We start from the raw sequence: 15,599 nt of genomic DNA on the forward strand, positions 1-15,599 counted from the left end.
CGGCTCCCTAGCGAGGGCCTATACCACCAGACAGATGGTGGTCTGCATTACTCTACATCTACATCCTGATTGGTTTATCTACTTGTCTGTGTTGGTACCATCACTTTTTGTGTCTGGGCCCCAAGCTGTTCAGAGCCATCCTTGCTGTGAGGGCTACCACTATCACCATTTGTTGGATTATCCTGTTTACGTTGTCTGTGCATTGTTCTTTACTCTTTCCTGTAGAGTGATGTTTTCTTGTGTATGTTAGATTTCTCTGACCATCTGTCCCCTCCTCAAGCAGTAATCCTCTCTTATACTCTATTACTACTCAGCCTGTGTCGGTATACATGTGTGTGAGTGTGATGTTTGTACATTAGTTGATGTTGATGTTCATACATGCTTGTAAGAGCATTTAAAATGCTTTAAAATTAAGTGTACAATTAATGTCATACACACTCTCACATTCCTTTGAGTGATTTTGTCTGTAAATGTTTTTATAGTTTTTTAAGTAGTATTTATGGGCTCACCTGTTTTCGGATGATGCAGTTGGGAGGAATTTCCTGGTTGAATGTTTTGCTGAGGAAAAATCCAGCTAGCTGTTCATGTACGGACACCAATACCATGTTTCATTAATATTGTCTACATCCATGCACACATTACAATCACCTTTTTTATCTGTGCATGTGACCCTCAGCTACATAAAGCATCCAAACAGACATGAGCAATCCTTACAGGGTCATTCATTGGTAATACTGACTACTGGGTTGACTTCGGGCTGGCCGTCGCGGCTGGCTCTAGCTCCCTCACATGACCTCACCCTTTGCTCCTCACCAGTCTCTCCATCTGCCCTCACCAGTACAATGGACAAAGGTCCTCAAGAGTGTGTGTGTGTGTGTGTGTGTGTGTGTGTGTGTGTGTGTGTGTGTGTGTGTGTGTGTGTGTGTGTGTGTGTGTGTGTGTGTGTGTGTGTGTGTGTGTGTGTGTGTGTGTGTGTGTGTGTGTGTGTGTGTGTGTGTGAAATTGTGTAAACAGTACCAAGCGACATGTCATGTCTTTTTGAGCACTCATTCATCTCTAGCAAAAATGTTGTGTGGTTGAAATGTGTGCACCATGAGCCAGACTTGATACGATGGCAGTTTGGCTCCTGAGACCTGGCACTCAAGGGCACAAGTTCACTGTCCCCTCTGCCATTTCCCTGCCAATTCCTCTCCTCCTCTCCCTAGTTTCCTCTCTTCCGCCTCCCTCCCACATTCATCCTATGTGGTCTTTAATCCTTAGTCTACGTAGTAACACTCAGAGATACCAGCATACACACCAACACACTGATACAAATGCATGCAACCACAAATGCATATTGACATGGCACAAAATGTGCGAACATCAACCCTTGTCAACCTTGTCAAACTTTGCTTTCATTGGATCATACGATCTGACTTCATGGCTGTGATTGGCCAGTGTGTGCCCACACCCCTGTGAACACACACACACGCACACACACACACACACACACACACACACACACACACACACACACACACACACACACACACACACACACACACACACACACACACACACACACACACACACACACACACACACTCAAACACACTGTTTGCTCTACTTCCTGAGTTGAGCTGTCTGGCTGGCATCATCTCCAGCTACAGTGCCAAAGGGTCAAAGGTGACCACCGCTTGGCAGCACAAGCTCCATGTCCTTCCGCTCCTCTGTGGCTTTGAGTGTGTGTGTGTGTGTGTGTGTGTGTGTGTGTGTTTGTGTGTGTTTGTGTGTGTGTGTGTGTGTTGTCAACGTGACCTCTTTGATCATGTTTGCTCTCCTGGAGTTTTCATCCATATAGATATACAGTATAATATGCACAGCCTTCACTTTTTTAGCTCTACTCCTCTTCTGCCAACAGCTACTTTCCTCCTCTCTTGCTAGCATCCCTGCTTCTCCTTTTCTTTCGAGTCCTCCCACAGCCCTCTTACTTTCTGCCTCCCACCCTCCCTCTGTCCTCTTGGCACAGATTGACAGAATTGAGTCACATTGATTGTTCGTACTTCCCAGTGAGACACATATTGTGTCAGTGTCCAGCCCACTGAGTGCTGCATTGTATGTGTACAACCCAGAAGGGAGTAACTGTGTCCAACACCTACTGTATATAACAGCATGTCTTACCGTTTATACTTTATTGAAATTACACTGTCTTAGTTTTTTAAATGTATGACTTAATTCTTATTATATTAAAAAGTTTTTTCCAACAGAAAATAATTAAGATTATGACTTTTATGCATTCCCAACAGAACAATCATTATTTTAAAATGCATTCAAATAGATGCATTCTCTCTTTACTTTCATCACTGTATTTCTCATGAGCAAAGAACTTAAGAGATCCTCTGTAATTGGGTCTCTTGCTTTCCAGTGCAGCATATTCACCCAGCTGACTTATTGACGTATTGTTATGTTCATAAAGTGGCACATTTGCTCTGAATTTTCATTGAAGTGTTCCTCGGGAGAAAAGACTTGGCTGCAGGAACAATGTTTGTTATCACGGTTATCTCAGAGGTGCTTTTGGAAGAGTTGGCAACCTTGCACAGTATCATTTTGTGGGTGTGTGTGCATGTGCGTCTGTGTTGAGGATGTTTTCTCGCTCTTATCAACATGTCCTTGGCTGTGCAAGTGCATCAGCCTTCTATTAGTGTAATTCACTTTCTTTTATGCGTGTTGCAAAGAAATGCAAAGAGTTTGGGCGATAAAAGTGGGGAAACGAGAACCCGTGCGGGAGGCATGTAAAAAAATGACCCTCACGACAAATATAATGTTAAATAGGGAAGGATGTTGGCAGAAAGCCGGTGGTCAACGCATCATTCATTTAAAAAAAGAAAAAAGAATGACGTGTTGTTAACAAATCGAAGAATAAGGATAATAAAAATATGAAGTATGATACAGGAAGAGAGAGAAATAGAGAGAAAGACAGTTCCAGTTCTAGAACATGGCAGAGGCTTACCTTAAAGCACCCCTCTGCTGGCCAGACAGGAAGTGTGTGTAACAGCCTCAGCACAAAGACCCACAGTGTGTATCTGGGCCAGCAGGAAGAGGGACCGAGAGAGGAAAAATCCAAGTCTCAACACAGGCCTTCCCTTGCTCCCTAGATCTATATTTTCAGCTCTACACTTTACTTTCTCTGCAACATTTCCAGCTTTCTTTTCGCAAAGCTGCACCCAGCTGCTCTAAAGTGTGTTGGTTTACTTTTCTCCAATTCTCTTAACCCAAAGTAAACCATGTTCATGGCTTACTCTGCTGACCCCCATACATTCTCCCAGTCCCCCTTGTAATTTTCTCTTTATTCTCCCTGATTTTTCTCTGCAAAGTTTTCTCATAATTTTATTGCTGCTCTATTCTACGCAAATATGCATTCTGTCACAGTGCTATATGTTTTTGTTTTCATTTTCTGACTGTACCCCCTTCTCTTGCAAATCTACACTCCCCCAGCACACATAACTTTCTGTCTCTGCACTTTCTGCTAGGTTTGCCCCTCTCTAGCTGCTATCTCTTTGTCTAACAACACTCCGCTCCTGGTGCTGGAAAGTGTGACGCAATTTGATTTAAACACTTTATTTGAACACATTAGTGGGCGCTGTGTGTGTTGGCTCTTGCTATCAAAGGGCAAAATGCAGAAGGAATAAGCTCCAACTCACATCTCAATAACATTCACGGCTCCATATTTTTCACTTTGATTTTATTCACATCACATCTCTCTCCTTTTTCATCTCTTTGTCTCCCTTTCTGTCTGTTTCTGGCCTGCTTCTCTCTACAGTCTAGAGAGTGAAGTCTGAGCTAGCTGAGAAGCCTGGCCCAAGGCCTTGTTGCTTTATTTGCATTTCACCATGCTCTCTATGTGCCAGGAAAATGCCACCTGGTGGTGATAACCTCCTACTGCAGCCACCCATTCAGCGTGTCTCTCTCTGATGTTTGTATCTTGTGAGAGCCTCGTAGGTAGTGGCGAGAGTAAGTGTACGGCACCCCCCTTCTTCCGCCTTCATTCTCCCTTCTCAGTGTTCCCCTTCTCTTTCCCTTTCCGGCCTTTGTGCAGCTGTATTTATTTGGGCTGGAGCAGAGCTATGCAGAGACACTGGTCCTTAACACACTCGGGCCCCCAAGCCAGTCGACGCCTTTAAGCTGAGTGGAGATGGAGGTTGACAGGGTAATAATGCTGGTGTCAACACCACTTACAGGACAGTTATATCAGTATCAGCTCAGCGGGGGGACGTTCACACTCTGTTAGGCTGGGTCGTGAACCGTGCTGGGGGCCCCCAGCCTCACACACACACACATGCATGCAGTAGGCTGGAGCCTCTGCTAATGAAGCAGCTTAGACGTACATAAATGCAAAATGTTCTTATTTGTATACAGTAAAGACAAATTTATACACATGCTGAACACATTTATGCAGCATACTGTAGGTACATTGCATTGCACATTTTCCTTACATTCTTTTTAATACTTTGACATGAATACATGTAATCTTTACTTTTTAAGCGAATTATGTAAACGTTAAAGAGATTTATATATTCAAATTAAATCAACTAATTCAGGCACTTCATATCAGAGCCTTGTGTACTTTCTCTCCCTGACACGTGTCAGCTGGAGGAGTACATTTGTATAGGTGTGTGTGTGTGTGTGTGTGTGTCTGTGTCGTCTTGTGTCTGTTTAAGTAGGATTTTTGCTCCTAGAGCCCTAGCGGTCCTTCAGGACTTTGAGTGGCTGTCGAAAAGCAAGTCTTGTCAGCATGACTCCAAAGCACAGAATCCCATTTGGACTCAACTATCCGTATTAATTATGAATCAGAGTTCAGTTTGACGCCAGTGATACTGCATTGCATAGCAATGATCACAGTAATCAAATGGGATGCTGACAGGATTGCCTGTCTAATAAACACTACTACTGCCTAAGTGTTTTGAGTTACAGAGAGGAAATTACAACATACAGAATATAACACAGACTCTCGTTTTGTTTTGTACAGAGCTTCTGAATAAATTCCAGGTTTGCTTTTATTTTACCGTCTGTCTTTGGAGGCTTAAAACCTTGAAAAAAATGACAAGCTACTAAATAATGGCAATGTTAATGCATTGTTTCACATGCTCTGATTTAAGGAAACAAACCATGGCACATGTGTAGATACTCATGACTCATTTTCAGTTCAATCCAGTAAAATGGTAGAGGAGGGTAACATGACTGAAAACAATATGTTAAGCCTTGGTAAACTGGCTTTTGGGATCAGAGAATAAAATGAAATTAATCTAATGGTGGGAGTTGACTATCAAACCTTTACCAATGTTGTTGTCATTGGGGCAGACACCCTAATGCCTCATTTACACTGCATGGGTTCGATTCGGTTTGATTGGATTCAACTAAACTGAGTTTTGGTACCAGGTGCTTTTCGCTATTTTGTTTTGCACTGCGGGAAGTATCCCTTCATTGTAGGTAGTGTAGTATTCTCTGTTGATCCATAGCCACACGACCTGAAACAGCTGGTACATCATTTTAAACTTGACACTTGCTGCTGCTTTCATCTGTAACAATGTCTGTTAATGTTAATTATAGGGTGTAGTGTACGGTTTAGTTTTGCGGGCTGCCATTTTCTGAAAGATCTGGGGCGAGCAAATAAAAAAAATTCCATCGCTATTGATGGTAACTTGGCTATTTTAAAAAAATGTGTTCAGGATGTGTCTTGCTAGTGACAGTTCTCTCTGATTGATTGGTGGTTTGCAGTGTTTTAACTCCACCTTCAAGTTTTGGCTCAGCTTGTTTGGACTGAGGCGGTACCAAAAAATCGGGTACTATCAACAACTTTTGGTAACGGAAAACCAAAAAAAAAAGCAAGTTGAGTTGAGTAGAGCCAACTCCACTTTCCATGCAGTGGAAATGTGGCATACGTTAGAAGAACCCAGTGACAAATCCAGCATGCAGCAAGAGTTTTACACAAACTTGTGAAATCAGGCCTGATTCGTACACACATAAAAGTAGATTCACACATCCTCTACTTGAGTTTATAACCCTCGTGGGGAGTAAGTTTACATCCGTCTGAGTAAGCATTTGGCTTACTTTAAATGTCATAAGTGAATGAGTTCACCCTTGTTATGCAGAATATATCCATTTACCTTTAACCCTTTTAACAAAATTCTGAAATGCTTTTATTTGCCATTTTTACTACAAAGAGTAATGAAGGACTTAAAAGTGGTGTAATTGGTATACCTTGGAGTTTCAAGTTCTTGCTATTGGAATTTCCTAAAATTGATTTTTATAGGCCATTGGGTAGGCTAATTTAATATAATCTACCCTGTTTGGGGGATTCTACCTCTGGGCGTACAACCTAATAATTGGTCTAGCTTATATTGTAGCAGCTTGGGAATACCCTGGTGACTTTACAAAGCCAACATCTTTAGATAGAACATGTCTCGAGAAACAGTTAGGGACCCATTTTTTAGGAGGCCCATATAACCCACTGAAGGGTCCCAACCCAGTGATGGAGAAGCATGACAGAATACTGAACAGGGACACTAGGTCCACAGTAATCTGCACTGATGGAGCCAAGAGGTGATGGTGGGGTGAGGATAAGAGGATGAATGCAGAGAGGGAGGAACAATGGGAAGGAGTGAAGGGGATAAAGAAGGAGGGGGTACGCATGGGCATCCAGCCAGCCCGTACCCACCAAAAAAAAACTCCACTCATCACCCCACCCTCTCACTATCACCCACTCCACCCATTCCCTGCGAATCCAAGCACACTCTCTGGACACATAACCCCCTCCATTTCCCTCTCCCACTTTCTTTTATGCCCCCCTTTCCTATCCTATCCCTCCATGCTCCCAGCCATGTAATCCCCTCTCCCTCCTTTCTCTGCTCCTCCCTCCATCCGTCCCCTCACCCCTCTCCTCCTCCCATCCATCGCTCGGTTTCTTTCCATCCCTCCCCTCGTCTCTCAGCATCCCTCTCTCCTGGGTCTTCTTGCTGTGGTGTGGTGCTGTTGGCAGAGTGTGGGCGCAGGCGGCACACAGACGGGAGCACAGATGGGCAGCAAGCTGCGCAGGGCGGCCAGGCACACCTGCTCCACACACACATACAAACACACACATGCAGAGCCCTACTCTGCCACCTCGCCACACAGCCTGCCTGCCTGGCACAGTGGCACAGGGACACAAACACAAACATACACACACACACATGCATACTTACATACATTCATTTGTTCATCCATACATCCATAGAAACGTTTGTGCATAAACAGACTTGTACATGCATGCATAGTTACTATGCAAACAGTGTTTCCTACACCCGGGTAATAACTAATTTCACCATAGAATTTTTTTGTTTCAGCTGACATTTTTTATTCTCTTACGGTATGACTCTAAGATTTCAAGTTTCACTACTAAGTTACTTATAAAATTTCGAGTAAACACTTGAAAAGGTCATATTCACACTTCTGGTTCACCGCAGGGGATCTGATTAACACTTAAAGAACAAAAGCATTACTACACACACACACACACACACACACACACACACACACACACACACACACACACACACACACACACACGCACACACACACACACACACACACACACACACACACACAAACACGCACACACACACACACACACGCTAAACTGTAGCAATGATAAAGACTTCTTAACACTGAAACAGAAATATACCCTCATATGACACAGACTTAAATAATTAAAGAATAAAATGGGATAAAAAACAAAAATAAATATATATTTATATATATATATATATATATATATATATATATATATATATATAAAATAAATAAATAATGTCCAATAAAAGAGCTGAGTGAACATCTGTGTGGGATAGCCAGGGGGATTAGGAGGGTTTGGAACATTTTAAGCGCATTAAGGATTAAAAAAAGGTCAGAATGTTTAGCAACATACCGATAAACCTCTTAAGCGAAACCCAATTGGGAGGTTGTACCGCGTTATCCTGTGTTTTGGGGAGGAGGAGAGGGGGGGGGGGGGGGGGGTCGAGTTGACATTTGTTCCAACAAGGAGGGAAATCTCTGTGAACCAACAGTCTGTGCACATACAGTATATGTAGTTACACACATACATGCATGCAGATATGGATGCACACAAGCTGGTTTGATGTGGCTACAGAGTACCGCTCACTTGTTGGTTTGTATGTTGATGTTAGGAGTGTGCGTGCTTGTACTGCACAGACTCACAAATGACCGCCACTGTTTATGTTTCTGTCAAACTGTGGTGTGCCACTGCAAATCCCACTTTTAATTTTTAACCTTGACTTTTGCTTTGGTTTTATCCCATGTTTGTAATCAAGAGCTCGTACATTTCCACATTTGGGGAAATGCAAATGTTTTCAGTTTTTTCTGTTACTGTACGGTGCTATTAGAGCATGTTTGAATGTGTTTTAATCTGGTCTTTTTTTCAGCTGAGCTTAATTCACTGCTTTGCTCTGGTCCGCTGGCTGTCTTCTCGCCACGAGGAGTGACAGACTGGAAACTCTATGTGACCCTATCACCAGTCGGTCAACTGCACAGTCTAACAGGTCACTAAGCAAAGACCTAATCCACCACTGGTGGATGGATGTGGGTGGTTTGGTTGCTTCCTTGGATGGATGGGTGGTTTGATGGACAGGGTTTCGGATCAGTTTGTTTTTCTCTGACCCTGAGATCAGTGAGATAGAGTAGAGAAGTGAAGAGAATGAATAGAAGATGTGGTGGGGCTTGAGAATGATTAGTTGTGTTGGTCGAGGACAGGGATGGAGGTGCTTATAGAAGACCAGATGAGAAAGTCACATTAAAACAAAAAAATGATGATGAGGAGAATGCAGTACAGATTGAATTGATGCAGATGCAAGCCACAGAAATATTTGCCGGATGTTAGAGAAATGTAAGAGAAATGGTAAGAGAGTGCGAGAGGGAGAGAGCAACCACAGTGGGGGGTACAGCACTGTAAGTCAAGACCGTGATGACTGGGTTTATGTTGATTGTGGTGAGGGTTGTGAGATTTGCGCTGGAGCCTGCAAGGACATTCTGTGATCAGCAACCAATGGCAGGAGCCGTCACGAAGCTGCCGCCAGAAAGAACCATTACAGTTAGGCTCCAACACAAATGTACCACAGCGAGCCTCGACATATCAGCTTACCATGTGCTAAGGGGCTAATGTGTTAGCAAATATTTAGTCATATTTCCTGCTACATGTCAACTTTAAGTCCAACATCAGCACAGGCTTGGTCTGCCAACTTCTCCCAATAATATCCCAATCCCTTCATCTTACTGAAACTGGATCTTTTTACCATCTCGCTTCCCCAGCCACTCATTTACTTTGGCTCTACAATACAGAAACACGATTTAGTTGTGCAAAAGCATGACTTTTCAAATTTTCTCTCTTGATCAGTTGTTGAAAATGTGCATCTTACTTTCGACCTCAGAATTCTCTCTCACTTGTAAGATGTTTTATGCTATTTTTCCCATTGGTGAAATCAAGTGAGCATAAAAAAGAAATTGAGAAATTGAGCACAAAGCAAAATTATTAAGTTAATGAATATTTGTTGTGTTTAAAACTTAAATACTGACTTGAATAATATTTTTAACCAAGTTGGAGGGGACGCCTAGTTTCTGCTCATGACTCTGGCACCACATTGTCCTAATCGTTACATCAACATTGACTTATGTACTGAACCATGTAGAGTCAGTCTCGCCAATCCAGTGTCAAGTTGGACTGGGATTGTGTGGAAAAAAAAACAGGTGAAACAGTAGATGGCAAACTCATAGTTGGTTTTTGAAAATTAAGCACAGTCCTATACATGCTTCTTGTTTATATGTGTACATTATCAGGTCAAACTGTGTACTCTGTTTTTATCTATTATTATAGTTAATTTTGAAATTCACTGGTGTGAGGGGGCTGCAGGGTAGGCTCAAAGGTTTGAGGTTAGAGATAGGGTTGCTGGAGGTGGAGAGGCGTCGGGGGGGGGGGGTGACTGCAGGACTATGATTGGGCTTGCTGTAGGGAGGGCTTTGGGGGGCTGTGGTAGGAAGATAAGGGGCTGGATGTGTGGTTAGGAGGCTGGGGAGGAGGGGAGGGTGAGGGGGTTGAGGCTGCTGTTGTAGGCTGCAGCTGGCAAAATGGTGATAACCAGCAACCAGACCTCCTCTGTCGTAGCTCCCTCTGCCCCTGTCCTCCTCACTTCTCTACACGGCTATATGATGCACTATTGGACTCAATAGTGGCACTGATTTCGAATGAATGATGTAGTGCTCCATTGAGTGCCGGCTAAGGAGCCTGATTTCAGAAAGCTTAAGAAACAAAAAATAGGAGTCATGGTTTCTGCTGTTAACCAACAACACGCATCCTTCTGTGTTATATTCATTGAGAGCTCATGTGGTTTGGCCGATTACCGACTGAGGCCTCAGGGTGATGATGAGGACAGCTATCAGTGTCACTGCGTCTGCACATATTTGCCTGACTCTTACTGTATCTACTATGAGCCTAATTTTCCCTCCTCGGTCTTTCGCACCTCTGCAACAGCAGAACATGTTGGGGTCATGACAGGCCAACAATATGCCATTTAAGAAAGCGTAAGGGCAGGGTTTCCAAGTGCAGGGTTTTTCCAAAATGTGATACATCCATATTAAAAAACTATTGTTCTCTGTTACTCAGTAAGCTAATACAGTACATGATTCCAAAGTAGGAGAAAGAAAAGTCTCCAACTAGAGTTATCAGTAAGATAGCAGTTTTATGGTGTCATTTACATGGTTCTCCATGGTGTCAACCCACCAATGTGAAAAGGCCAGAATTTCACATCTTAATTTTTGAGGAGCCTGCATGCCTGTGAAAAACTTGCAGCCGCAACAGTCCAGAGTAGAAGAGTAGTATACACAGAGAAAAGACGGGGAAAATGAAAATCAAGTCCCTATTCGGTATAATTTTAATTATATTTTCCTTCTATGAGATAACCCCTGATTAAGGGCCAATCTTATTTTGACGCAAATAGTTGTACAATAGCAGGAATGTAGCACAACATGGAAGTAAAAGCAGTGTTCTGTTAATTAAAATGTGAAAGTGCAATACAAATATTTCGTCCCCTGACATCAATGAATAATTGTGATCTCAACGTTTATCAAGATAATCATGATTATTATTTTAGCCATAATTGCGCAGCCCTAGTGTGAACGCTGTGTAATGTACCCGGGCACAGATCAAGAAACTGTTGAAAAGGTGGTCTCGAGTATGGTTTATGTGTATCATAAGATGTGAAAGGGACAGTAGTAAGTAATAGCTAGTAAATGTCAATATAATAATAAAGTAATAAAAACTTAATAGAGACAGACTTTGTGACGTTTAAAGTAAGTTTGGGGACTTCTTTACCCTTTTGTGATATTCGTACCTTGAACTTCCATCTGTTATAGTATGTTCCTTTGAAGTCTATGAAGGGTTTATGGCAGCAAAGCATACCCTGCAATCTGTGCAGATATCAGATATCCCTCCAGCATACTGTATACAGTAAGGTGGCTGTGTATCTACCCTGTGCGTGTATGGTGTGAGAAATAGAGTGTTTACAATATTGTAGAGCCCTGTGGTGAAATACTACATGACGGCAAAAAGTCCAGTGAAGTCAGGTTGTGTTTCTCAACAGCTTTCATTGGCCATCATATATGTTTACTCTGAGTGTGTACCTCAATGTTTGTCCACGTATGCGTGTGTGTGTTTGAAAGTGTCTGGGTGTGTGCGCGGCTTCGTATGTTTGGAGTGAGTGCCGTCAGTTAGCTGGAATGTGGCGCTACCGCCAATACTAAGATGGCTGCCAAGCTCTAAGATGGCTGCCAGGATTACACCCAGCCAGTGAGAGACAGAGGAGAGTGAGAGATTCTGCATGAGAAGAGAGGGGAAAAAGCTCTCTTTCATTTCTGTGTTCTTTCTTTCTTTCTTTCATTCTCACTCTTGTCTGTCTCGCCGCTCTCTCTGTGGATAAGCAGTGCTTCGTAGGCAGCGAGACAGGTCTGTTATTGTTTCTGCTCAGTAATCTGTGGCTTAGTGTGGCTGCAAGGCAAGTGCTGCTGGCAGGAGTCTGTGTGCTCTGTTATCACCTACAGCCTGCAGATAAACACCTCCTTTAGCTAGCTTGCTAGCTAGCTACAACCTAGCAAGGCCTGAATGGTCAATATCATTAGGCCCTCACACCACGTCGGTCCTGGAAATGGAGCTCAGTCTTATTCTCCAACTCGGAAACGTAGTCACAACTGTAGATGAACGAAATACTGCCCAGTTTTTGTTTTATATTCATAAACAAACATGCATACGCACATGTAGCTTTTTTTTTCAAAGCCTGGACAAGAATGCACTGTCTTCAGACAAACTTCTCACTACTACTGTTACAAAACTTCATTTTGCACCCTCCTATTTCAGCCGGCGGCTCATCCAGTTCTAATTGTTGCTCTTCTTTTGCCAAGACTTGGCATGTTTGTGTCTGCACATGTGAGTGCTTTTGTAGACCAGTCATAACAGGTGTGTGTTTGTGCAGATGCATAATGTGAGCATGTTTTTGTGTTGATCTGCTATCATTTGATCCCAAGAGGATATGTTTTTTGCATCAACTTTAACATACTCAGCAAGACAGGCATGATCAGCCTTTTTACAGGGTCTGTGTTTATGTGTTCCTGTGTGTGTGTGTGTGTGTGTGTGTGTGTGTGTGTGCGTGCGTGCGTGAGTGCGTGCGTGCGTGCGTGCGTGCGTGCGTGCGTGCGTGCGTGCGTGCTTGCTTGCGTGTGTGTGCTTGGGTGCGCATCCATGCAAGGATTGCAATACAAGAGTATTAAAGTATGAAACAAAAATTAAAGTAACAGCTTGAGAGAGAGGGTTGTGTGTGTGTGTGTGTGTGTGTGTGCAAGGTGCTCTGTTTACGCAGACTAAATCCCTACCAGCAAGAAGGTATTAAATAGGATTATAGCTAGGGATATGATTGCGTGGTTAGATACTAAATGGCATAACGGCACACTGTAAATCATTGCACCTTAAGTCAGGAGGGACAGGAGCGAACATTCTTAGATTCAAGACTGTTACACAAAAATGTGTGAATTCACACACACACATATACACTGACAAGATGTATACTATGCCCCGGCACATACTGCAAGTCCCTCATATTCCCTCTCACACCTCAAATCTCACAGCCTTGGCAGCATATACATATGATTATGATTCACCGAGACATTGTACACTAACCAGTATGTTTTTCATCAGGTTTTTTTTCTACAAACCAGATTCTAACTATTTTTCTTTCTCTCCCCTCCCTGTCCCTGTTTCTGTGCAGAATCCGGACAATCAGACAGCTCCAGCCAACAGGGGGACACAGACATCAAACCACCGCCCAATGGTAGGTACACACACACACACACACACACACACACACACACCCACAAACACACACACACACAGATCCATGTCCAAACACTGTCAAATCAACATACTAGAATTGATTCCATCATGCTTATCAGTTTTAACATATTCCAATTATGGATCCAATTAGCAAACACACTCACAAAGATGTTGATCCTCAAACATAGTTGCAGATGGTCGCCCTTTCAAAGGGATGGGATTTTCAGGGTTTCTTCCAATTTCTTTCTTTCCTCTCTTTTTTAACACACTTCCATGAATTTCTGATGTGGTGTTATTTTTCTCTAAAGCGTTTTTGTCTATATGTAAGTCCTCCTGACTGCATCTTTTTGTGTGCAGGGCACCTGAGTTTCCAGGACTGCTTCGTCACCTCAGGGGTGTGGAACGTGGCAGAGCTGGTCAGAGTGTCACAGAGTAAGTAGTAAAAATGCTTTAGAGAAAGGTTGTGATTTACAATACCCACAGTATGATTTGTGGCTTTTATTAACTGAAGGAACCCAGTGCAATCCAGTGTATTACTTTTAACCCCATATACTACTGAGACACAGTGTAACAATGGATGATTATTTTCCTCTGGATATTCTAGGATATACTGTACAGTTCATATCTTAACTCATTCTTGCATATTATTTCCCTTTCCCCTCGCTCCTGTTTCTTTTATTTTTCTCCTTGTCAGCACCTGTAGCCACGGCGTCAGGTCCTAACTTCTCACTGGCAGACCTGGACAGCAGTCCCAGCTACTACAACATCAACCAGGTGGCTCTAGGGCGACGCTCCCTCACCTCCCCTCCTTCTACCAGGTACGCAGTCCCGACAATGATGTCCACACAGACAACAGTAGTGTACGGGTGTTAGGAGATGTATTTTGCTCAGAGAACAACAGTTACCATTAAACAAGTCCAGCTGTCCACCATTAGTAAAACCCCTTGTGGGTGAAGCCACCATGTGGCAGCAGCAGCGCTACCTTGCTATGTGATTCGCTGTGAAGCCAAGGGCAGACTGGAAGGAAGTGTGAAATCACAGTAATATCTGCCAATGGTGTATCGCTCCGTATCGCATGGATGACTTTACTGGCACGTAAAATACCCCATTTCATTGAGGTTTCTTGCTATAAATGGCATGTAGTACTACATTCCATTGCTATTCTTGGAATTTGTCCTGAACCCCTTCAAATATATGTGTGTGCAAGTCCCTGCTAGCTGCTCTCCTGCTTATGAATGTGTGATGGTTCTTTCTGCTATTTCCTCATTTGTGTCTTTCTTAACTTGTCTCTTTCTCTCTTCTTGCCTCTATCATCTGCTGTCACTTTAGGTCTGAGGTGGAGTTGTACGCAAACCTTCCACGGAGGTAGTTATAAACACCTACAAAGACACAAACTAATGAGAAACATGCACAGAAAAACACACAGATACAGACGCAAACAGAGAGAGAGTTTTACACTGTGGTTGTCTTTGCTTCCTAACTTTTCTTTCCGCTTCCTCGCTTTTTCATTCATTCTGGCACTTCTTATGCTTTGTCTGTTCTGCTCCAAGACTTTGCGATAGTAATATTGATTCCTCTAAGCTGCGAAACTGGCTGCCTCTTTAAACGTTAAAGTCCTTGTTTATATGATAACTTTGAAGTTCTCAGTTCTGCAAGGTATTTTATCCTAGTTCCATACAGTCCCTGCCATTACATATTTACAAAAATCATGCCTCCTCTCCCCCTCTCTTTCTGCCTATCACCTCTCCTCCAAACATCCCTCCCTTGGCCTCAGCTCCACCAAGAGGAAGTCATTAGACGACAGTGAGTTGGAGAGCCCGACAGATGATGTTTTCTACCCTGGCCGCTCGCCTGCTGCCAGCTCCTCCCAGTCCAGTGCGTGGCCCAACGACATGGATGCAGGTACCCCTCTATCCCACCCCACATCCACTAAAAAAGTATCATGAATCTTCGTCACACTCCTGCTTGACCCTCATCCCACCAGCACCAACGTCCAAACTGATGATGCCTCTGTCTAACTTTGTCTCTTCTCCACACTCCCTACCTCAATCATCCCACTTCACTTTGGAGATTATTACATATCAGAACATCCCTCAAATCTCCTCCAGTTAACTTCCTTGAGTCCCTCTACCTCAGTACACCTTAGAGGAACAGCAACACCTAAGATTGCAGCACCTAAACACTAAAGAGAGAATAAATT

General features: G+C 43.2%; 1 protein-coding gene across 8 annotated transcripts in view; it reads left to right on the plus strand.

Moving 5' to 3' along the window:
* The window catches only part of nfixa (nuclear factor I/Xa), a 116,408-nt gene that overhangs the window by 77,636 nt on the left and 23,173 nt on the right, over positions 1 to 15,599 (plus strand). For 5 of the 8 annotated variants that reach the window (XM_083938377.1, XM_083938374.1, XM_083938380.1 and 2 more), the window contains 5 exons: positions 13,335 to 13,397; positions 13,757 to 13,831; positions 14,094 to 14,217; positions 14,729 to 14,764; positions 15,174 to 15,301. In XM_083938377.1, the coding sequence (XP_083794503.1) occupies positions 13,335 to 13,397; positions 13,757 to 13,831; positions 14,094 to 14,217; positions 14,729 to 14,764; positions 15,174 to 15,301 (426 nt within the window). The remainder of the gene's footprint in view (positions 1 to 13,334; positions 13,398 to 13,756; positions 13,832 to 14,093; positions 14,218 to 14,728; positions 14,765 to 15,173; positions 15,302 to 15,599) is intronic. The other 3 variants (XM_083938375.1, XM_083938381.1, XM_083938379.1) reach the window with 1 other exon arrangement.

The sequence above is a fragment of the Echiichthys vipera genome (assembly GCF_963691815.1).
Source record: "Echiichthys vipera genome assembly, chromosome: 2".
NCBI lineage: Eukaryota > Metazoa > Chordata > Actinopteri > Perciformes > Trachinidae > Echiichthys > Echiichthys vipera.